The sequence below is a fragment of the Oncorhynchus tshawytscha genome, linkage group LG01 (assembly GCF_018296145.1).
Source record: "Oncorhynchus tshawytscha isolate Ot180627B linkage group LG01, Otsh_v2.0, whole genome shotgun sequence".
NCBI classification, from domain to species: domain Eukaryota; kingdom Metazoa; phylum Chordata; class Actinopteri; order Salmoniformes; family Salmonidae; genus Oncorhynchus; species Oncorhynchus tshawytscha.
The window spans coordinates 24,391,402-24,416,998 of NC_056429.1; the positions used below are offsets into that span (position 1 = coordinate 24,391,402).

At 42.3% G+C, this 25,597-nt stretch overlaps 1 protein-coding gene across 3 annotated transcripts; it reads right to left on the reverse strand.

The window, feature by feature from the left end:
* Positions 1–400: 400 nt before the first annotated feature.
* LOC112247678 (tetratricopeptide repeat protein 39A) lies at positions 401–24,159 on the reverse strand. Of its 3 annotated transcripts, XM_024416529.2 has the most exons (20): positions 23,909–24,158; positions 20,893–20,943; positions 20,593–20,646; positions 13,478–13,582; positions 8,285–8,416; positions 7,183–7,226; positions 6,608–6,675; positions 6,422–6,486; positions 5,871–5,970; positions 5,611–5,676; positions 5,408–5,516; positions 4,591–4,658; positions 4,361–4,420; positions 4,106–4,267; positions 3,769–3,860; positions 3,502–3,622; positions 3,268–3,379; positions 3,073–3,187; positions 2,792–2,908; positions 401–2,633 (listed from the first exon to the last, which is right to left on the reverse strand). In XM_024416529.2, exons 1-20 carry the CDS (start codon positions 23,959–23,961, stop codon positions 2,516–2,518), a joined length of 1,812 nt encoding a protein of 603 aa, XP_024272297.1. In that variant the 5' UTR covers positions 23,962–24,158; the 3' UTR covers positions 401–2,515. The 3 variants fall into 3 exon arrangements, with proteins under 3 accessions (XP_024272297.1, XP_024272359.1, XP_024272416.1); XM_024416591.2 differs by lacking the exon at positions 4,361–4,420 and having other exon boundaries at positions 23,909–24,159; XM_024416648.2 differs by lacking the exons at positions 20,593–20,646; positions 20,893–20,943; positions 23,909–24,158 and adding an exon at positions 18,465–19,122.
* Positions 24,160–25,597: the final 1,438 nt, after the last annotated feature.

The following is a 25,597-nucleotide window of genomic DNA, read 5'->3' on the forward strand; positions in this document are numbered from 1 at the left end:
TGTTTGATGGCAGTTTTCTTCAGCATAACTGCGTCTGCAATGTAACAGTATCAAGGAACGAAGAAACCAGGCAGCCAGGAACCAACCACGACATGTGCTGTACAAGCCACATTCAACTGAACTGCATAGTAGTAATAGTAATATTATTAGTAGTAGTAATAGTAATAGTGGTATAAAAGGCCTATATTATGTTTTTTTGTTGGGGGTTGGTTCGTGGCTGCCTGGTATGGCAGTTTTGACTTGATACCATTACACGAAAGACAAAATTATGGACTATCACAAACAATGGTACATTTGAAATCCAGACAACAGCGTGGTGTTCGGAGTGCAGTTCATCCAGTTATCCAAAAGCAAATGGGTCGTACAAGAGTAACAAAAAACTAACCAGACCCAATTTGAGTTACTTATTTCATAATTTAATCTTAAATTACAAAACAAACATTTAGTATGTACAGGTCCAGGAATGTCAATCTGCTCAGTAGCCATGCCCCATATCATATTCTGACCTCATCACAGAGCCAATAAGATTGAATTTACTGACATAAATAGTACACACAAAGAAAATAATGGAACAAAACAAGAAAATGTCAGACCTAATCATTAGAACATCCCAAACTAAGATAATCTCTATATTTGAAAAAAATCTATTTATACATTTCCTTCACCCTTTAGAGATATTTAAATTGCTTTTACACCAAACCTTATTCTAAGAATGAACAGCTAAATCAGCTCTAATTCCAACATTTAAACTCAAGACACCACTCTAATGCCTGGGTTTGGATACTTATTTTGTTGTAAATAGAGATTAAATAATCATAGAACATGAAAAAAGGTAACCCTTTTTCTAATCACAAATATCATATACAGTTTATTAGATAATTTATTACACAAGAACGTAACTATTTCATTTACAGTGGTGTAAAGTAACTAAGTAAAAATATTTTGAATAACTACTTTTTGGGGTGTACGTACTTGAATATTTATATTTTTGACAGCGTTTACTCCACTATATTCCTAAAGAAAATATATACTTTTTACTTCACACATTGTCCCTGACACCAAAAGTACTCATTACATTTTGAATGCTCATGCAGGACAGCAATATGGTCCAATTCACAACCTATCAATATAACCCATTGTCATCCCTACTGGCAGAATCACTAAACACAAATACTGCGTTTGTAAATTATGTCTGACTGTTGGGAGTGTGCCCCTGGCTGTCCGTAAAAAAAAACAAGAAAATTGTGTCATCTGGTTTGCGTAATACAAGTTACTTGATGTATAGCATTTACTTTTACTCAAGAATGACAATTGAGTACCCTATCCACCACTGTACTTAGGTCAATTTTAAACTAATTACTTTTAGGCTTTTATACTCAAGTAGTATTTTGCTGACTTTCACTTGAGTTATTTTCTATCAAGGTATTGTCACTTGTACTTTTTCCACTACTGTTAATGTGCAACAACTCCTTGTAAGCCATTATTGTCTATGTTGATGTCGGACCTGCATATGTATATATGGAAGGCTCTTGTGGTTGTCAACACTTCACTCACTACAGATGAAACTGGCAGCCTGGCTTTCCTGTGTCAATCTGAAAGACTTGTTTGTTTGAGCTCAAGTACTGTTGGATTGTGTCCACATGTAGAGAACAAGCAAGGAGCCTGCCTTTCTAAAAGACACATTCATCGGTCCACTTAAAACAGGACAATTTTGTAAAAGCTGCCATTGCAGTTAATAAATAAACAGACAAAATAACCCCTTACCATCACACGTGCATTCCTGCAATGTGTTTGTATGGCTGGATGATTTAACTTTGTGCAGATGTCAGTGGGCACTATATCCACAAAAATTCAGTTGGACTGGTCATGCATTCCTTCCCAGAAAGTGGTTCAGTTGATCCAATGTGCCAAAACTTCCCTTGAGCTGTTCAGGGTGAAAATTGAAATACACAAATAAAACCAGTCATAGAAGCACAGAGATAAAGGCATTAGGGCAGGAGGTTATCTGCAATAGATCACGGTCAACAAGACAGACATTGTCCAAGATTGGCCACAGTGCTTTTAGTCATTATCTCAGAGCAGAGGGAAAAAGCTATGAGAATACCTTTAACCACTCAAATATTTTGCAAAAACCCCTGTGACAGGTGTGAAAAAACATGTTTACCAGTGAATGTATGTATTTATGCTGGAAGGTGAACATTCAGGGATGGGTATCTAACCATAGGTTTTTGCAATAGACTGATGAAACCCTGTACATCTACATCCAGCAGTGTGGTATTTTCTATATATTGCGTATATTTTCTTTGTCTGAGTAAATACTATTGTCTGTATGCTTTTGACCTTTCAGTGTACATTATGCTTGTGTAGTGTTGCGGGTCTTTCTAAGAGCTCGGTGGCTGGCCAGTCATATGCTTGTTGCTGGTAGTGGGTGGTTTGGTACTCTGCCTCATCCCTGCGGCGTTGGGCTTCTGCACTGTGGGATGGCTGGACATTGGCCCCGTTTTTCCCACACCAGCTACGGGCTGGAGGGCATGGTGTGAATCCCATTCTCTCCTGTGGCCTTGGCCTTGTGCAAAGCAGCTTGGATTCGGAAATGTGTCCGTGATTCCATGGAGTAGTTTTTGTAATTTTGCCTGTAAATATAGGGGAACAATGAAAAGGCCTGGCCAGATGATTTTTACTTTACATACTAATAGAATTCTTGTAAAAAAGACAGGTTTCAGAATTTCAATTAACTATTGTATTGAGATGGGTAGAGATAATTATGTTGTGTAAGGACCAAGACACTCACTTGGCCGTCTCCAGTAGTTTGATGCCCTCCTCCTTCCTCCCTTGTTCCAGACACAGCAGCCCATGCTCAAGCAGTGCATTGGGAACCAAGTAGTGATCAAACTTGATCTGTGTTTCACTGACAAGAGAAAAATACAACAGAGATCAGGAATGAAACAAGAAATGAAATAAACTTGTAATGAATAGTAAAAGAGTAGGTCTCTTCCACTATCATATTGTGAAAGGATGAGTGTACGCGACTTTGTGTGTGTGTGCGAGTGAGTGTGTGTGTGTGGCGCTCACTTGCAAAGGACCAAGGTGAAGTAGGCCTCAGCCTCCTCCTGGTGTCCCAGGTGCTTCAGACACAGACCCTTAAGCAGGCTCACCAAACACTGGTCGTCTATGGAGAACTCTGTCCCTTCGGAACACAAAGTACAACAATCAAGCCCCATCACAAAACTCTACTAAACAGTGTTGCTAAACATGATAATAACTTACTTTGGCTATTGTCGAGTTTTGCCTGCGCCTCGTCCAGTGTTTTCAGCATGCCCTCCGTGAGGTCTTTGTGTTTACCGATGACTGTGTAGCCGTTCCAGATGTACATCATCTCCTGCAGAGGACAGACAAGGCCACCGGGTGTCACAGTATTCCACACATAGATAATAGTAGTATTTTGTTACACTATAATTACAATGTAATAGGGAACATGCTGTCAAACCATGCAGTACTGACCAGAGGAGGTGCAGGGAGCGTTATCGGGTTCTCAGTCAGGTAACGACGGGCTTTTCGGATGGCAAACTTCTCAGTTGGCAAAGACTTTCCAGCTATTTTCTGCTTAAGCCCATGTACCTGCCTGGAGTGGATAGAAAATGGATACATGTAACATATTGATTCATTTGGATAGAATGACTTGATTATACAAGAACCGTAGGTAGAATGAAATAAATAGAGTACAAAGCATTATGGTGACACAGGGGTTTGTATATTGCAGTGACCTACCTGAACAGCGCTACCTCGCTCTCCTGGAATGGTTGGCATTCCTCCCTGGTCAGCATGCTGAGGTAGGCACCTTTCATATAGGCATATGTTGCCTGGAGGGAAATGTGCATGTATTACTACTGAAACTACTACTACACTTTAGGCATCATCATCAATTTGGCCCTCTGGAGACTAAGTGGAATACATTAAAAGCTGTAAAACAAGCTAATCCATATTCTGTTAAGACATGTGCCTTCGAGATAATGCAACCATTACTGTACTGAAACAGATGTTATGTCCTTCATACTTGACTATATAGTACTGATATGCAAAATACAATCACTGCAGAATGTCCCACCTTGGACCATGCATTCTCTTTGCTGAGCAGATCAGCGTAGAAGTAAGCCATCTTCCAATGTCTCTTGTATGTGAAACACCACATCAGCTCCCAGTAGCACATGTGATGAAACTGCTTCCACTGTTGCTGAGCTTCACAGCACTCCTCAAAGCGCTCTATAGCCTGGTACACACAAATACAACACATGAAAAGGGATGGTTTGTAGTCTAAACAAAATCATTTTGGTAGTAGTCAAAATCATTCATCTACACTCACAGCATCCAGGTTTCCTTTGATAACCTCTATTCGACCAGCGAAGAACAAGAAGATAGATCCCTTAAAACAACAGAGGTATAGAACACACTGTTTCACTATAAACTGTTTTGATTGGAATGAGTGTGTGTACAGGCCTATGCACCAAATAATTCACAATATTTCACAAAACCATTACAATTGGAATAGAATTGTACTTTACTGCTATAAATTATACAAATGTCCTCACTGACCTTAGGATACTGTTTGAGATAGGGCTGAAGCAATTTCTCAGCATCCTCCACATCCCCCTCCCCTGTGCCTGCAAGCCGTGAAGAGAAAAAGACAATGTTATTTCATGTCAGTTTGGTCTGTCCGGGCACTTCAATCTGGCCCACGAGACAAACATTATTTCTATTTTTCAAGTATTTATTTTTTGTGAATTCTTGTTTTTTTTACCCCTTTTTTCTCCCCAATTTCATGGAAAACAATTGGTAGTTACAGTCTTGTCCCATCGCTGCAACTCCTGTACGGACTCGGGAGAGGCTAAGGGCGAGAGACGTGTGTCCTCCGAAACACAACCCAACCAAGCCACACAGCTTCTTGACACAATGCTCGCTTAACCCGGAAGCCAGCTACACCAATGTGTTGGAGGAAACACTGTACACCTGGCGACCGTGTCAGCATGCATGTGCCTGGCCCGGCACAGGAGTTGCTAGAGCGCGATGGGAAAAGGAAATCTCGACCTGCCAAACCCTCTCCTAACCCGGACGACGCTAGGCCAATTGTACGCTGCCTCATGGGTCTCCCTGTCACGGCCAGCTGTGACACAGCCTGGGATCAAACCCGGGTCTGTAGTGATGCCTCAAATACTACTATGCAGTGCCTTAGACCACTGCGCTACTCGGGAGGCCCCCGCGAAATTGATTTTAACAAACAATTGGTCCCCCAAAAAATCGTGATGTGGCCCTCGAGCCAAAAAGTTTGCCCACTCCTATAAGGCTTGTTTTGGGAGATGAAAAGGTCAGTGCGGTGACGTTTAATGTGTGGTAACATCAACCTGTCTCTCACCCAAGATGAAGCTCATGAAGGTGTGGTAGCAGAGGAGCAGCATGTTACACAGGAAGGACCTGAAAGTCTGCCCTGCAGAGCCCTCCGTCAGCTGCTGCAAGCCAAACTCCTGCAGACACACACAACACAGGACACTGCAGACTTAGAACAGTCCATCCAGCCCAGTTCAGCATCTCACACCAGGTTAACAGTAGGAAACCTACCTTATTTCCAGAGAAACCCACAAACTCCAGTAACCTAAGGGTCCGTGTGGGCAGCATGGAGATCATCTGTACAAAACCCAAGAACACAGGAGTGAAAAAGTGAGAGATGAGACAGACACAATTATACATTGTACCAATCAGGGCAATGCGTTGAGTTACACAGAGTTATATAAACCTCACACCAAAAAGGTCCTTCTATACAATCTACCAGTCCAGAAAACTGGACCACAAACATTATCGACATGAAGCAGTTCCCTCACCAAGTTGAAGGCTCCTACTCCAAGCTTGACCCCGCCTTCAAAATGCCCATGATTGTCACCATGGACGTAGGTAGAGGACTGGAGGACCGTATGAAGCTCTCTGAAATACAGATGTACATTCTTTACGAGTTGATAGGTTCCTCCCGAGTGGCGCCTTCAATCCCTGGCTGTGTCACAGCCGGCTGTGACCAGGAGCCCTATAGGCGGCGCACGATTGGCTCATCGCGCTCTAGCGACTCCTTGTGGCAGGCTGTGCGCCTGACTTTAGTTGTCAGGTGAACGGTGTTTCCTCCAACACATTGGTGTGGCTGGTTTCCGGATTAGGCAAGCAGGTGTGATAAGAAGCAGCGCGGCTTGGTGGGTAAAGTTTCAGAGGACACATGACTTGACCTTCGCCAGACTCGACCTTCGAGCTCGTTGGGGTGTTGCAGCGATGTGACATCATCATAACTACCAATTAGATATCACGAAAAGGGGGTAAAAAAATAGCACAAGTTGAGACATTAGGGAAATGCACTATAAAGGCCATATACTACATCAAGAGTGCTTACTTATACGTCTGGTAGCTATTCCTCACTTTGATTCCTCCCTTGATGAAACTGATCATGCTTTCATCCTACAGAAACAGGGGTAAAGAACAATTTCAAAATCATAAATGCACAATAAACTTGAACATCTGTATCAGTGCTGCAAAGAGATAGTGAGCGTCAGTGGGTGATGTGGTAGCAGCAGGTTACCTGAAGGAAGGTGAGTGCTGCCCTCTGTAGGAGACATTCTGCATAGCACACTTCAGCGTGGAGTTCCTCTGAGGTGAAAATGACAGCACAATTATCTTCTGACATCCTCAAACCATTACATCAGCAGGAGGCTGCACAGTAAACCCACAGACAAGAAACACATTTTAAACTGTATTCTCAAGTACTGAACAACCAACAAGGTTAGCTAACTAATAGGTTGGCAGGTAGCCTAGTGGTTAAGAGCGTTGAACCAGTAACTGAAGTCACTAGTTTGAATCCCCGAGCTTACGAGGTGAGAAAAACATGAATCTGTTAATGTTCCCCTGTGCAAGGTACTTAACCCATAGCCGCTCTGGATAAGAGCGTCTGCTAAAAAGTAAATGTATTAAATGAAAACATCAAAAACAGAGTATATTTCACAGTAGCAGGTTTTTATTTATTTAGGAATAATAGCAATGAAAACAATTGTTCAATTCACACTAGTGATGATAAGATACGAGGCTTGTGGTAAAACAGTATGTCTGTGTCTTCGTGTGTAGTGAAGTTAGAATGTACTGAAGTAAGTATGTTCTAACCTTCTGTGAAGTTTCTGTTGCTAAAGGTTGACTTCTTGCGGAACCTGGGAGAGATTACACACAGAACTTAATTACACTATTACACACGAAATCCAACATTACAATACAGTGTTCGATGAGACAGACATAGCAGAGTTGGTTCGCAACAACTCAACACCAGTCTGTGGATGTGTGAGCTAAGAAACTTGGAATTCAACACATTCTTGTGCTTGGATATCAAAAAACGGTGACATGTGGTAACTACATTCATTGACAGACATTGACCAACAGTATAGCTAACTCAGATCAGGTTTCAGTATTGGGAATTACATGATATGGATTAAGGGAGATACAAGCATATAATGAGTGGTTTCCTGTAACCACTGCTGATCAGTGATCCGTGGGATAATGTTAAACCTTCTGTAAAAGTTGAATTTGCGTAGATATCTACTCTTCATGCAAATCAGTGTGGCCCAGACACATTTTATGGCTTGTGTAGATAAGATGTAGAGCGGCTCTTAGAATAGCACAGGGTCCACGGTCATGGGGTTCCCCTGACCCACCCAAGATTCTCAGGCGGTGTGGCAGGCCCAGTCTGGGAGTGTGTGTGTGTGTGTGTGCGTGTGTGTGTGTGTATGTGTCCCACCATTTGGAGAGGCGTATCCATATAGCACATTTTCACACACTCACTGTTACAGGCCGCTCTGAAATTCCACCAGCCAGCGAGATCTGATAGGACCTGGGTGATATTTGCTCTGTGATTATGTCAGAACAGCTAACCAGCCACCACAGACCAGGATGAACATCTCCCAAAACAGCCAGAGGTTCTCCCCACTGGAATGGCCGGGTTCATCCAGAGCCAAATATATTTTGCCTGTATATGGTTGTTCTTCATAATAGGAGTTTGAGGTAAATGTGTCTTGTTTTGCCACAAACACATGTTACAAAATTCACAAAGTGGTTTCACTTGATCAGATCATGTGGTTCCTATCTTCATGATTGAATAGCTATCACTGAGCCAAAACATTTGTTTTTGCTTTTGTTGCCTCTAAAGGAAATAAATAGCATACAAGAACTTTGAAGATCTCGTTTTAGAATGTAGACCATTACAAATGAGACTTACCGCTGACATACTGCCTGAGCCTCCTTCATGGTGTTACCCGCTGCCAGGATGTGCTCCGGGTCAAAGGTCATCATGGCCTGCATCTCCAGTATGGTGGCATATGTGAGCGCATGGTACATACTGTCTTTGATTCTGTGAAGGAAGAAAAAGAGAAACAGAAATATTGAGCTATATTTTTAGCAGCGATTGTTGCCTTCTCAAAATGCAGTCTCAACAAAAAAATCTTACTTTGTATGTCTTCGAAACAAATGAAGAGGAGCACATGTATGGATGTTCTTACTGTAAAAGTATAAGTATATAATCATTGACATTCAATATGTAAACTCAGCGGGGAAAAAAAGTCCTCTCACTGTCAACGGCGTATATATTTTCAGAAAACTTAACATGTGTAAATATTTGTATGAACATAACAAGATTAAACAACTGAGACATAAACTGAGTAAGTTACACAGACATGTGACTAACATAAATTGAATCATTTCTCCCTGAACAAGGGGGGGGGTCAAAATCAAAAGTAACAGTCAATGCAGCTGGTGGCCACACCAGATACTAAGTACTGCAGTGCGTCTCCTCCTCATGGACTGCACCAGATTTGCCAGTTCTTGTTGTGAGATGTTACCCCACTCTTCCACCAAGGCACCTGCAAGTTCCCGGACATTTCTGGGGGGAATGGCCCTAGCCCTCACCCTCCGATCAAACAGGTCCCAGACGTGCTCATTGAGATTGAGATCCGGGCTCTTCGCTGGCCATGGCAGAACACTGACATTCCTGTCTTGCATGAAATCACGCACAGATCGAGCAGTATGACTGGTGGCATTGTCATGCTGGAGGGTCATGTCAGGATGAGCCTGCAGGAAGGGTACCACATGAGGGAGGAGGATGTCTTCCCTGTAAAGCGCAGCGTTGAGATCGCCTACAATGACAACAAGCTCAGTCCGATGATGCTGTGACACACCACCCCAGACCATAACGGACCCTCCACCTCCAAATTGATCCCGCTCCAGAGTACAGGCCTCGCTGTAACGCTAATTTCTTCGAAGATAAACGCAAATCCGACCATCACCCCTGGTGAGACAAAACCGTTACCCGTCAGTGGAGAGCACTTTTTGCCAGTCCTGTCTGGTCCAGCGATGGTGGGTTTGTGCCCATAGGCAACGTTGTTGCCGGTGATGTCTGGGTGAGGACCTGCCTAACAACAGGCCTACAAGCCCTCAGTCCAGCCTCTCTCAGCCTATTGCGAACAGTCTGAGCACTGATGGAGGGATTGTGCATTCCTGGTGTAACTCTGGCAATTGTTGTTGCCATCCTGTACCTGTCCCGCAGGTGTGATGTTTGGATGTACCGATCCTGTGCAGGTGTTGTTACACGTGGTCTACCACTGCAAGAACGATCAGCTGTCCGTCCTGTTTCCCTGTAGTGCTGTCTTACACGGAACCCAAACCGGCTGCGCGCATGCGCCATCGTGCATACATTTATTTTGTCCTCCCACACCAAACGCGATCACGACACGCAGGTTAAAATATCAAAACAAAATCTGAACCGACATTAATTTGGGGACAGGTCGAAAAGCATTAAACATGTATGGCAATTTAGCTAGTTAGCTTGCACTTGCTAGCAAATTTGTCCTATTTAGCTAGCTTGCTGTTGCTAGCTAATTTGTCCTGGGACATAAACATTGATTTGTTATTTTACCTGAAAAGCACAAGGTCCTCTACTCCGACAATCAATCCACACATAAAACGGTCAACCGAATCGTTTCTAGTCATCTCTCCTCCTTCCAGACTTTTTCATCTTTGAACTTATATGGTGATTGGCATCTACACTTTCATAGTATTACCACGACGACCGGCAAAACAGTTCGTCTTTCAACCACCCACGTGGGTATAACCAATGAGGAGATGGCACGTGGGTACCTGCTTCTATAAACCAATGAGGAGATGGGAGAGGCAGGACGATCTGCGTCAGAAATAGGAATGACTTCTATTTTAGCCCTTGGCAACGCAGACGCTCATTGGCGCACGCGAGCAGTGTGGGTGCAATAATTGAATAACATGGATTTCAACATTTATTTTGCAAGGCTCGTGCACGCGACGTGTCCGGTCAGCATGTTAGGCGTCTCACAGTACGGACATTGCAATTTATTGCCCTGGCCACATCTGCAGTCCTCATGCCTCCTTGCAGCATGCCTAAGGCACGTTCACGCAGATGAGCAGGGACCCTGGGCAGCTTTCCTTTGGTGTTTTTCACCAAAGGAAGAAAGGCCTTTTTAGTGTCCTAAGTTCTCATAACTGTGACCTTAATTGCCTACCGTCTGTAAGCTGTTAGTGTCTTAACGACCGTTCCACAGGTGCATGTTCATTAATTGTTCATGGTTAATTGAACAAGCATGGGAATTAGTGTTTAAACCCTTTACAATGAAGATCTGTGAAGTTATTTGGATTAATACGAATTATCTTTAAAAGACAGGGTCCTGAAAAAAAGACGTTGCTGAGTTTAATATATTTAATGTATTTTCTGACCAAAAACTCTTTAAAAAGCCCAGCTCCTTTAAGTTACAATATGTTTTCTTGGATACAGGCCCATGTGAATTCCCTGAATGTCACACTGTGACACTAACATTCCACAACAAGGAGCGCTGGTCTGACTTGTTCCCAGCAGGTTCCACCATAGTCACAGTGGCAGGATAGGATAATGCTGGTGAGTTTCTTCACTGTAATGTCACATGTCTGCATGCCTGGCATTTCACAGTCCTTTGTTGCTCTTAGACATTTCCACATCACAATAACAGCACTTACAGTTGACCGGGGAAGCTCTAGCAGGGCAGAAATGTGACAAACGGACTTGTTGGAAAGGTGGCATCCTATGACGGTGCCACCATGAAAGTCACTGAGCTCTTCAGTAAGGCCATTCTACTGCCAATGTTTGTCTATAGAGATAGCATGGCTGTGTGTTCGATTTGATACACTTGTCAGCAATGGGTATGGCTGAAATAGCCAAATCCACTAATTTGAAGGGGTGTGCACATACTTTTGTATATATAGTGTCGTTTTTCAAAAGGGATTCAAATCAGGAGACATTTCGTCAGGAAAAAAAGCAGCATGGTAAAAACAGGCCATGAATTGGAATGTTTGTGCCTGCTGCCTGCCTGCCTGCTTGTCTACTGTTGTTGACTGTTGTGGAGACAGAGATGGACAAGGGCCAATGATGACTGTTGGGCCTGCACTCCTGACTCTTGAAGCTTATTCACTGTCATGGGTAAACCTAATCTAATGTTCTGCAAAAAAAAAAAACCCACCAACTTAAAAAGAGCCAGCCAGCAGGAGGGAGGTTCTCCGTCTCATCGTGCACGTTTCAGTGAATTACAGAACCTGACAGCGCTCACGTTGAGTGCCAACATGAGGCAACTTTAGTTGTTTGTGTGGTCAAATTGCTCTGACACAGCTCCTAAGAATAAAGCATTCGAATGGGGGAGAGCACCAATGTAGTGAGCTCTGTTAAGCTGGTTACTCTCGTCTTCAGAGTAGTAAGATTTGTAGTGCAAGTTGCTATCCATTGTGCCTCTGCCTTTTTGCCTGAATCTTGGCCAGCCAATGAGACGAAACCATTCTACAGTAGGTGGGGACGCTACAACCTCTGTCTGAACATGTGTTCCATTTGTACATGTTGTACAGTATAGCAGCCCCTCCCCAACCTTTTACAATGTATACTAGATCAACACTTCCACACCTAGTGTAAAGCACTCATTAGGAATGGGGGGGGACAACCAAGTACTTGAGACTGGGACAGGACAATTACATAAGGCCTGCTGCTGTTCCTGCCCAGTCCGCATGTTTGAACAGCTAGCTAGTAGCTTCAGAGAGAAGCAGGCAATGCAGAATCTTACTGTCTAATCCGAATATAAAGCTGTGCTTAAAAGCATGAGGCTGGCTGTTTGTTTTGATGTCATTGCAGTGTCTTCGTCCTTAAAAAAAAAAATCAGATCGAACTGCAAGCCTTTGTCTCTTTCACTATGAACATGCAGTAGCTTATGATGATCTTGCTGTTTGATCAAACGTATATTTCAGCAAATATATATTGCTGAGTTTAGCATTCTGTGACATGAAAATACAAACCACAGTATAAACATACTCTGCATTATTATAGATGTTTAGTACATGAGAGAAAGCCTGCCACTATGTGTGCTGTGCTGCAGAGATTCTAAACTATACCTGGCCCAGCTTACTGTGTCAGTACAGTACATCAGCCTGAACAGAGGAGAGGAAAGGAAAGGAGGGAGAACGAGAGAGAGAAAGAGATACGCACTGCTATTTCAGCACCACTGGCTTTCTCTATGGGTTATTTATTTTATTTTATAGATGGTCTCTTATTACTGTTCTCCCACACAATACTGTGTTAAACATATGCTCAGCAACGCATTAGTTGATATTACACACTAGGATGTTGATGACGTGGAGGCTTTTCCCACAAAGGTTTTCTTTGAACACCGGTAGCAAACAAAGGAAGCCAGAGGGCAGTTTAAATGCCTATCCCTTTGCTCTGCCTACAGAACTCGGTCTACCATCACTCCCATTGCCTAGCCCCAGGGTGACAGCTGACAGAATATGCCAAGCCTTGCGTGGTAAGAGCAAGAGGGTTGGGCAATGGCAGGTTTGCCAAGATTACCCTTTGGGGTAAATATTTCCTTAATTTCATGCTCATACTAGACTACCATGTACATTTCAGAAGTAAAAGAGGAGATCAACATGGAAACTGGGAGGGATTAGATAAGTACTGTATATCCACTGAGTTGTGTAACACTGAGGGGATGAGAAAGGAGACACACTAGGGAGGGCTGGAGAGAAACTGTGATTTGGGAGTGGCCAAAGAAGAGAAAAGATTATTTGTTGATGATAATGAAAGAGATAATTCACAGAGTAATAGGAAACTTCACAATTGTGTTTTTGAACACAATGCTGAAGGGGTGTCCAATAGGAGAGATGGTGTTTATTAAATTAGCACAGAGTGTACACTTTACTGTAGCACCAGCCTAGCCCGGTCGCCAGGTGACAACGAACAAGAAAGGAGTTGGCGAAGCACAAACTGATCAGGAAACCATACCACTTGCCAGTGCTATTTGGTGTTTGTGAAACTAGCACACAGTATTACCACCAGTCACTTGTGTCGACCCACACAATCAGTGTCCCGGTCTCTCACCTGCAGTGAAGCCTGGACAGGGCCTCCTCAAAGTCGTTCCTCAGGAACAGGTCCAACGCTGCCATGCAGTCCTCCAGGGCCACAGACAGGTCTGACTTCTGGGACCTGAGATACAGGAAAGGGGAAAGAGACAGATGAAGGTTAGGTGAATTAAGTATGTTACTTTAACACATAATGACGGTCTTGGCCAATACCTACCATTGGTCCTCAGTGGAGAACCTACATGTTAAAATAACACATTCTATTTTTGACTTCCCCTCAAACAAGTAAATCATTTGCCTCTGAGATAAATGAGGTTTACATTGTCAAATGAAAGAAGCTTATTACTGCCAGCTTCCCAGTGGACCTAAATGTGTTCTATTCTTTTATGAATGAACCCCAGGACAAAATCTTGTTTGTTCATGTCAAGAACTAGGTGAAATGTCTATGAGCTCAGTCTATAGAGTAGCATGACACAGCATTAACTACAAAGGAGTAATTCACTGTCTATCTACAGTAACAGATATCTTTAAAAAGAGCCACGTCACTTCTTTTTCTCTCCCAGGCAACTCTGCTGCAGTGCCCCTGTTCTGTTTTTAGTGGTAGGTCAAGAGGAACACAAAACACCTCCAAAACATTCTGTAAGGAGCGCAGGTCATGATATTGTCCCACTCTCCCACCTGATCTGAGCAGGCTTTCACATCGTTTTCTCTGCGGTTCCATCATCGACAGTTATTTTACTGCGATCAGCTTAAAGCTACATTTTTCTCATCTGACAAGATCATTGGATTTTTACCACAGTTTCTTCAGTGAGCAGCTTTCTCATTCATTGGCATTAAAAAAAAATATTGATAAGTGGGGGTTCACCAAATATTTGAATATAGAGTAATCTTCATCCCAAACAAACAAATATTGATGTCAAGGCTCCCTACCATTAAAAACAAGAGCAGGCTGTTCAACAGGCTGAAAATCCCGATAGTCCTGTGCCACACTATTTTCATACCAAAACCACCCCAAGTTTAACAATCCCAAAGATGACAAAATGTCTTCTCAGCAAATTGGGTTCATGTACACAATGTATTAAGCCAAACAATGGAGGCTAGCCTACACAACTGAGGAGAATCTCTACAATGAGGGTGACTAACTGACAGCCATCCTTTTGCATTCCTGAAGATCAGTGATACAGAGGACCTCTTTATGCTGGACCATGCTTGAACTCTCTCAAACTATAATGAATCCATTAGGTTCCATATTGAAAAACAGGCCTTTATTTCCTCCCCTTCACAAGCTAATGACATGGGGATGACCATACCATCCTTCCATCATATGAGCAGCTATAGGTCATTCACTTCCTGCTCACTACAACACACAGTCATGAATGTCAGCGCAACACAGACAGTCTAGGGGTCAATACTACCACACAGTCTCCATAAGGCCCAGTTTCTAATCAGTTGATACAATCAGCAAACACCTTTAAAAAGTCCCTAACAGTCAGTCATTCTGATTCCTATGTAAATTAGCGTTTTGAAAGACTAAAACATCACCCACAATATTTCATCCCGATAACTACCAGGAAGACTGAAAAGACAGACTAAGTGGGCGGGGAGCTCACCATGACAGACAGTTCTTTGAAAATGCTTATGATGCAGTGTTGCAGTGAGATTATGTCAAGACAACTTGCTGAGACAAAGCAACTCAAACATAGATATTGCATACAACATCCAATCCTGTTATTGTTTCACAAATTACTGTTTGGTTATTGTAAAAGCATCAACATAGACGAAATGTTGGCTATATAATTTAGCTAGCCCAAAAGGAATTGTCAGCACTAGCTAGCTAGCTAGTCCATCTTAGACAATTTTTGTTGAAACAGGTTGAGGTCTAGGTACATTACATATATTGACTGCCCGACAATGTTCATATATCATGACTATCAATGATGTCAAGAATTTTGTATGAATCTCCCGTTCTGCATGTCTCTTGATGTAATGACATGACAACTGCATCCGAGTTTTGGGCAACCCTTCCCCAGCGTTTATTCCATGCTGGCTGAATACCTAGCTAGCCAGTAACTAGCTAACACCAGACACAGATGAAAGCAGAAACCTATAAGTATATTTGCCTTAGATGAATATGGAAAACCTCTTAGCTGACAAACTGCAGTACAATTTTGGCACCAGTAGACTAACTACCTAGCTATGTAAACCACGCCCATCTGCGAACACGAATTCTACCGGTATTATTTAAAATAGGTAAGAGAATAAGATGTTACCATTGGTGTCTTCAAATTTGGCTTTTTGTGAAGTCACAAAAAAAACAGTGATGGGTAAATGAAGCTTCCTGAAGAATTTAGAACAGACATTTCTTAGATGACGTCGCTCACGCCGTTTAACAAGGCACACATGTTAATTGAAATGCATTCCAGGTAACTACCTCATGAAGCTGGTGGAGAATGCCAACAGTGTGCAAATCCGTCATCAAGGCAAAGGGTGGCTACTTTGAAGAATCTCAAATCTAAAATATATTTTGATGTTATTTAACACTTATTTGGTTACTACATGATTCCATGTGTTATTTCATAAGTTTTGATATTTTCAATATTATTCTACAATGTAGAAAATAGTAAAAATAAAGAAAAACCCTTGAATGAGTAGGTGTGTCCAAACTTTTGACTGGTGTTCCTCTTGTTCAGATGTGTTAGGGCCGTGTGAATAGTGATGGAAATGACATTTTCCGTGGATCTGTTGGAGCAGTAGGCACATTGGAGTGGGTCCAGTGTGCCTGGCATGCTGGCCTTGATGTGGGCCATACCAGACTCTGGGGTGAGTGCAAATCATTTGAGCATATCACCTTGTTTTTCTTGGGCACTGGGATGATGGTCGTCTCCTTGAAGCAGGTGGGGACTACAGCTTGGGACAGGGACAGGTTGAAAATGTCCGAGAAGATGCCCGCCAACTGGTCAGCACACATTGAAGACATGGCCAGGGATGTTCTTTTGAGAGTTTCTCACGTCAGCCTCGGAGAGCAAAAGCACCAGGTCGTCTGGAGCAGCGAGTCTTCCTGGATGACTCAGTATTGTCAGCCTCGAAGCGAGCATAGAATATGTTAAGCTCCTCTGGGAGGGAGGCTTTGGTGGGCACCACACAGCTGGATTTGCCTTTGTAGTCTGTGATAGTCTGTAGTCCTTGCCACATGCGTCGTGAGTCTGAGTTGTCAAACATCAATTCAAGTTTGAGTCTGTATTGTCTTTTTGCTTCCATATTGGATTTGCAGAGCTCGTATCTGCTTGCCTTGTACGCGCCACCAAGTTGCCAAGGTTCATTCTGCTGATACTGAATGCTGCTGTACGGGCTATCAGCATGGTACAGATATCTCCGTTCATCCAGGGTTTTTGGTTGGGGTATGTCCAGATTGTTATTGTGGGTACATCATCATCAACACATTTCCTAATAAAGCCTGTTGAGTGACAATGTATATTCCTCAATGTTAATGGATGAGTCCTGGGTGGATGAATCTTTACACATATTCCAAATCAATATTATCAAAACACTCCTTCAGCATTGAATCTGCCTCCTCTGTCCAGCACCTATTTATTCTCTGTAAAGGTGGCTCCCTCTTGACTTGCTTCTTGTAGGCAGGGAGTAGGAACAGAGATGTGTTCTGATTGGCCGAAGTGGGGGCGAGGGATGGCTTTGTACGAGTCAAGGATGTTTGTATTTACATGGTCCAGCACGTTGATTCCTCTCGTGGGACAGGATAGATGTTGGTGATATTTTGGAATATATATATATATTTTAAATGTGCTTGTTTAAAATCAACAGTGACAATTGCTTCCGGGTGAGAGGATTCTTGCTGGCTAATGTTCTTGTACAGTTCGCTGAGTGTCGCCTTGATGTTTGCATTTGGCGGTATGTACACAGCTGTGAAAAAAACACACATTAATTCACTCAGCATATAGTGAGGTAGGCATTTTAGCATCAGAACGTCCAAGTCAGGTGAACAGGAGCTTGAGATGTGTTCAACTTCGGTACAGCAGAAATTGTTGATGAGGAAGCATACACCTCCCCCTACTCTTACTAGAACCGCCGTTTGACTCATACAGAAAATGGAAAAGCTGTCTGGTTGTATAGCAGAGTCAAGTGTATTGTCCGTAAGCCAGGTCTCTGTAAAAACAAAGACACGGCATTCTCTGATGTCCTTCTGCGACTGAAGCCTTGCTCTGAATTCACAAAATGTATTTTCCAGCGATTGGACATTAGCCATCAGGACACTAGGAAGAGGAGGCCGTGTAGCCTGTCTTTTCAGCCTAGCTTGCAGTGCCCGGTAGCTTAGCATTGCACAGTTATAAAGACTTCACCATAAACTCAATAGGGGCATAGATGGGTCTGAGAAATGGCATGATAATGTACACACAATGGCGGCTATTGTTTCCTGAAAGGTTGTGCATAGCATACATTGTCCAGATAATTAATTAATTGAAGTTAGCAACTTCGTGATGCTGAATTCTCTGGAGGGAAACTTGCACAATAGAGACCATTGCTCTGAGAGGTAATCAAATATGCACAACACTCTCACTCAGACGAATGTACACACACACACACACACACACACACACACACACACACACACACACACACACACACAGAGTGATAAAACATTGCTTTATCTGGATTCCTCCTGAAAGCTTTCACCGGTGTTAATTTACATTGAATTAAAGTACTAGTAAGTTAAGAAATGCCAACAAAGTAATACTGCAGTAAAACAAGCTGCTTCTAAACACAATGAAATCATCAGACAAAAGAGAAGAGGTGGATCTTAAAAAACAAAACCTGTTCAGTTTTTCTGGATACAGCTGAGTTGAGAACCCTCTGGTTTCAATCCCAGTAGAAATGACTAGTGACAGTATATTACATTCACACACAAAACCACAAATGCAGCATCTCTCGGTTTACTTCAACACACTGTCAGTACCTATCACTTCACCACGCAGCCTCAAAATATCTCTTACCCGTTTGATAGAGTTTCTGCTTCCCCTGACATTTTCATCTGGCAGACAGAGTACTAGAGGGAGGTATAGAGACAGCAAACGCAGAAGAGAATTGACTATCTGCTCAGGCCTTTCCAGCGGCGCAGCGCGACAGTCTCTACCTCTGGCAACAGCAGCAGCAGGCAAGCAGGCAGGAGAGGGGAGGAAGAACGCAGCCCTTAATAAGATTGGGATGACTATCACACAGAGAAACTAAACATCTTCCACCCCCCAACACTCCGCCTCCACAAACACACACAGTTCCTTAACTCTCCTCCTCCTGTCCCACCTCCTCCCATCATCACACTCACGCTACACACTGCAGTTTCTTCTCTGATAGGCTGATGCAGTAGCAGGGCTGGCCTAGCTGCACAGGACTCGAGTCAAATGATAAACAACAAAAAACATAAGCCAAAAAATTCACTATGCACCACAGAAAGGTGATACCCTGAGTATAACATCAACCAAAGACAATAGGCTACTGCACTCAGATGACCGCAAAAACACCCCAGCAGAACTCATTCAGATCCCTGAATATCTTGAATGGAAAATGTCAAAATCTCTCTGCAAAATTCCAGACAGAGATGTAGAATGACTTGATGCCGGTGAGAGGAAGATTCCTGCTAAGGAGGAAGCCTTTACTGCAGTGACTCAGGCTGACTACTGCAGCAGCAGCACAGACGCACTGCCCCGGGTGCCCCCTATTAGAGAGCCAGTAGAACACTGCGTAGCGAGAGAGAGAGATGAGTACCACTGAGATCCAGCAATTACACTACAGCCAATCGCTCTGAAAGTGAATGACCCATGGAAATAGCCAGTCACTTATCAGAATGAGCTCTCAGACAGCTGTCTAAATTTAGGTCATAGAGGAAGAGTGATCCACAACATGGTAAATCTGTGAATCTCAAGACACGTGCAAAGAGGTCAGCTTTGCCTCAGTCAAGGTTAGTTAGTTTCCTCTGGGGAACATTATTCAGCAGACAGTGCAGCAGGGACACATCAGACCAGCGTATCATTGCTCCCATTATACGTCACCTCACTGCATCTCCACCCCTCTGACAGCCATAGGGCACACAAGAAACCTGTCCTTGTATTTTATTCATTGAGCGATGCTGGAGTTGACCAACAGTACACACCAGGGGCATGTGTGGGTGGATTGTCTTCTTCGATGTATGAAAACATTTTACACAATGAACATCTTGCCTCTGGATGCAAAGCCTTGCCTGAAAAAAGTGGCCCACACTCTCCTCTAGTAGGTGGTTAATTTCAACAGGGCCCAGAGACATTGTGTAGACAGTAGATTCAAATGTACATGTACAGTACAGTGTTCCGTTATCTTGCTCTCTGATCTGCAGATCTGAATCAGTTGAAGTGTTGAAATATATGAGCACTAGGACAGCATCTAGGGGTTCAATTCAGGCTCCTGCTCTTTTTGATTTAAGGAATTTACATTGCTTTCTGTTATAAATTATCATGGGAAAGCAATTAATTTAATGTACAGCTCCACCTTCCACAAAATCCATAATTAAGCAGTTATTTCCTCAAAGACATGAGATAAAAATGGTGTGTCTGCATTTGTGTTAAGGTCTAAGTAAAGTCTCTTTGCTTGTTTAAGACTTTGGGAATGATCAAATATCGATGTCATACAGCCACCGAACAATTCAGACACACCAAATGCACTTGTTTTAAAACAAATGGAACAGATAAAGACCAGAGGTGGTGTAGCACAAGGAAATACTGGTGACATAACCTAAGGAACCCAATGACACACTGTGCCAAAGGTAGAACCAATCACATCTCATCTTCCTCTCTACAACTGTACGGCAATATGGCCATCCTCTCTTTCTCTTCAGGGTGGAGAGGCATTGAAATCAAATGGTGTCTCTATGGTTGAGAACATAGGCTGGGATTCCTCTTGATCCCACCCTGCCTGGACCTGAGCAGATATTATAGCCAGCATTAATGGCGTACTTCTCTGAATTATTAATATGTTGAACAGCAGGAAGGAGCGATGTCATTGCCCTCACGCTTACTGCTGATTTTCAATAACCTTTCCCCAACTACTCAACCCTGTATATCACCCGGCCATCAGCCATTGGCTCAGACTTACGTGTTCAATGGTTCTGTAGAGTTGAGTAAATCTTTGTTGCCTGGTATCTGTAACCTGAAACAGGGGGGCAAAATGGAGGCCATTTAGAAAAAAAGGTGAGCTGGAAGGGATGGAAACTATTTCAATAGGGACTATTGTGTGAGTAACATAATATTGCAACCCATAGAAATCCTGACTGAAAAATATTTTCAGTGCAGGTGTAGATGAACCAAAACGTAATATGCCCAAAGAAAGTCTATGAACAGAAATATGTTGTCAAACATGCCTAGGGGACAGAAATTGACAGAAGGGAAAACTTACTTGAAATCTGTGTGCATGGGGTCAAGTTCTGCACTGTGTATGACGGACAACCTAGAAGCAAAATCATGCTGTTATGAATCACTAAATGAATCAGATCCCATTCAATGCCTTGACATGAGAAATATATATTTCACAGAAACTGTTGCATGTTTCCCATGTACAGTAAACTAAGTGTTGGGGAGACATTGGGGTTGGCTGAGATTTCTTCAGTCTGCATGGTGTCCCTAGGGTCACAGTATACCAGACAGAACATACAGTAAGCACTAGCATATGCGTCTCATTTAACAATGCCAAAATCTCCAATTGTAATCTAATTCCTCTCCTGTAGATGCTAATCTTTGCTCTCATTTACAATTATAGTTCACTATTTCCCTATATACACTGAATAAAATTAAACAGAACATGCAACAATTTTACTGAGTTGGTGTTCATATGAGGAAATTTGTCAATTTAAATCAATTTATTAGGCCCTAATCTATGGATTTCACATGACTGGGAATACAGATATGCATCCGTTGGTCACAGATAGCTTAAAAAAGGTAGGGCTGTGGATCTGGTGTGACCACTATTTGCCTCATGCGGTGCGAAAGATCTCCTTCGCATTGTGTTGATCATGGTGTTGATTGTGGCCCGTAGAATGTTGTCCCACTCCTCTTCAATGGTTGTGCGTAGTTGCTGGATATTGGTGGGAAGTAGAACATGCTGTCGTACACATCCAGAGCATCCCAAACATGCTCAATTGGTGACATGTCTGGTAAGTATGCGAGCAGTGGAAGAAGTGGGACATTTTCTGCCTCTAGGAGTTGTGTACAGATCCTTGTGATATGGGGCCGTGCATTATCATGCTGAAACATGAAGTGATGGCGATGGGTGAATGGCATGACAATGGGCCTCAGGATCTCGTCATGGTATCGTGGGGCACTCTGTTCACAACGTTGACATCAGCAAACCAGCGGTCATCGAAAGTGACATTTGCTCACAGAATACGGTACGATGCCAAACTGCAGTCTGGTCAAGACCCTGGTGAGGACGACAAGCATGCAGATGAGCTTCCCTGAGACTGTTTCTGACTGTTTGTGCAGAAATTCTTCAGTTGTGAAAACCCACTGTTTCATTAGCTGTCAGGATGGCTGGCCTCAGATGATACTTCAGGTGAAGAAGCCAGATATGAATGTCCTGGGCTGGCGTAGTTACATGTGGCCTGCGGTTGTGAGGCAGGTTGGACGTACTGGCAAATTCTCGAAAATGACATTGGAAGCGGCTTTTGGTAGAGAAATTAACATTCAAATATATGGCAACAGCTATGGTAAACATTCCTACAGTCAGCCTGCCAATTGCACACTCCCTCAAAACATTAGACATCTGTGGAATTGTGTTGTGTGATAAAACTGCACATTTTACAGTAGCCTTTTATTGAACCCAGCACAAGGTGCACCTGTGTAATGATCATGCTGTTTAATCAGCTTATGCCTTTTGCACACACTGTATATAGACTTTCTTTTCTCTACTGTGTCATTGACTTGTTTGTGTTATTGGCTTGTTTATTGTTTACTCCATGTGTAACTCTGTGTTGTCTGTGTCACACTGCTTTGCTTTATCTTGGCCAGGTCGCAGTTGCAAATGAGAACTTGTTCTCAACTAGCCTACCTGGTTAAATAAAAGGTGAAATATATATTTTTTTAAATACAAATATTGATATGCCACACCTATCAAGTGGATGGATTATCTTGGCAAAAGAGAAATACAAACAGGGATGTAAACACATTTGTGCACAAAATCAGAGAATTAAGCTTTTTGTGCAAATGGAACATTTCTGGGATAATTTATTTCAGCTCATTAAAAATGGGACCAACACTTTACATGTTGCATTTACATTTTTGTTCAGTATAGCTTTATATTCAGCACTGTATTTTTCCTTATCAAAGCACATCACCTGAGAGGGAGTGGTGGTGCCATATTTCTACATAGGCCTCACTCCAGAATAAATACCAGTAGAACAACTTGTAATTATTTCATAACAAGCATAGCCAGAAATTCAGTAACAAAACAGATCACATTTTGGCCATATCCGTGGCTTATTGGGGGTGTGGCTTTCAGTTAGTTATTATTGGCCACCAATCCCGTTCGAGTGAATGTCATTCCAGTGCAACGCTAGCTATGAATTCTATCGGATGGTGTTTGCATGTTTAGGTAACGAGACAAATAATGTCCCATTTAAAATACAAAATAAAAAGAGTGGGTGGGCCCGTGCCCACACAACTTTAACAACCTAGTTAGTTAGTAGCCTATAGTTAATAAGCAGTTTGGGCACTTAGAAAATACGAAATGAAAGTACTAGGAAAACAGTGGTAGAAATTCAGTAACTGCCTATACATATTTGGTGTATTGTTATTACAAAATAACTAATTTAGCCTAATTTTACCCTAACTTCTTGACCTTTATTGTATATTCATCTCCAGATGTAGGCCTAAATCACGAGTGATGCCCTGTCATGTTAAAGAGCAACATGGTGGTACTGTGATTACAAATCTGCTTTCCCTAGATTATACTTGAGAAACTATTCCTAGACAATACATTAAGAGAAGCTATTCCTAGGTTTGAACGTTTTCAAGTGTACTGATTCGATAGGTAGAAACAGTCATAAATTAGCTTCATTTTCTTGTGTGTGTGCACATTTTTGTATACATCTATTACATTTCCTCTTCATGCGGTCTAAATCTTATTTCTAAAATAACACCTGGCAATAACGTTATAATATATAACAAATACACTAACTTTTGTATCTTGTATCAGAATGGTTACACAACCATTCAATGTTAATCAAATCCATCTAACTACAGATTATTTCCCCAAATTACATACATTTCTCACTACATAAACCAATCACTGTTGTGACCACAAATACAACTCGTTTAGGCTGCTGTATATATTTTTTGTTAATAAAAGATCGCTGGGTTTCTTCGGGAGAAACGAGGGCTACTGCAACTAACCTAGTTACTTGGATTGTGCGACTCACCCTTTGCTGTCATTTTTCTTCACGCTGCGTCTCCAACCAGTGATAAAACTCATTCCAATGGACTGAAATACTGCAAACGTGCAGAATATCCAGAAAAAGTGCAGGGCCCAATTATCCTTACATGGACATTGAGTTTTACCTATGCGCAGGTGATGACCGTTAACGGCGAGTGTTTGAGAAAGTATGGAGAAAGTACAGTAGGCTACATGTGTATTTGTGAGAACTATACCTTCCTCCTTCCTGATTTATTGTTAAAGGTGTGGATGTTGTCATTACTATCAATCCGATCGTGTTTAAAGTGCAACGAATGGGGCCCAAGTGTTGCTACTAGGATTTATTGCTCACCAAATTCCAGGGGATATTTGGCTGGCGGTGACAATTGAACCAGTGAATACAGTAAACTTACATGATGATGCTCAGTATACTGCTTGTCTACAAATGGTAATTGGCAGTCATTTGGCTTTTCATCATGATGGCATGCAGTATTTATTTTATCATTGTAATAGTCCCATAGGGCGGCAAACAATTGGTCCAGCGTCGTCCGTGTTAGGGGAGGTTTTGGCCGGGGCAGGCCATCATTGTAAAATAAGAATTTGTTCTTAACTGACTTGCCTCGTTAAATAAAGGTTACATAAAAAAATAGAGTGGTAATACATGTCAGTTACTACACATCTGTTTTTATTGACCCAACCTGGTCTCAGAGCATTTAGTATTAAACCCACTGGCTCCAGGTCATCTACAAGTCTCTGCTAGGTAAAGCCCTGCCTTATCCCAGGTCAACATAGCAGCCCCCACCCGTAGCATGTACTCCAGCAGGTATATCTCACAAGTTACCCCCAAAGCCAATTCCTTCTTTGGCCGCCTTTCCTTCCAGTTCTCTGCTGCCAATGACTGGAACGAACTGCAAAAATCACTGAAGCTGGAGACTCATATCTCCCTCACTAGCTGTAAGCACCAGCTGTCAGAGCAGCTCACAGATCACTGCACATAGCCCATCTGTAAACAGCCCATCCAAATACCGCATCCCCATACTGTATTTATTTATCTTGCTCCTTTGCACCCCAGTATCTCTAATTGCACATTCATCTTCTGCACATCTACCATTCCAGTGTTTAATTGCTATATTGTAATTACTTTGCCACCATGTCCTATTTAAAGCCTTACCTCCCTTATCTTACCTCATTTGCACTCACTGTATATAGATTTCCTTTTCTACTGTATGTTTATTTATTCCATGTGTAGCTCTGTTGTTGTGTGTCGAACTGCTATGCTTTATCTTGGCCAGGTCGCAGTTGTAAATGAGAACTTGTTCTCAACTAGCCTACCTGGTTAAATAAAGTTGAACAAATAAAAAAAATCAATTCAGTATGTAAATCAGACTCAATTAAATGTTACATTTCTTACGGTATGTATATTACTTTGTGGATGTCTATCATCCATTTCGTATATGTTAGAAATTAGAAAAATGTACAATAAGTTACAATTCAGAAAATGCATATGTTAACATTTTGCAAAACGTATAACATATTCCAATTGGTTGTGGCTAATGTTAGCTTGGTGGCTAATGCTGACATTAGCTGCGCTATGGGTTAGGGTTAAGTTTAGGAGTTAGGTTAAAGGGCAAGGGTTAGCTAAAAGTGTTAAAGTTCGGGGAAGAGTTGTCCCACTTAAAAAGATGAGAGGCCTGTC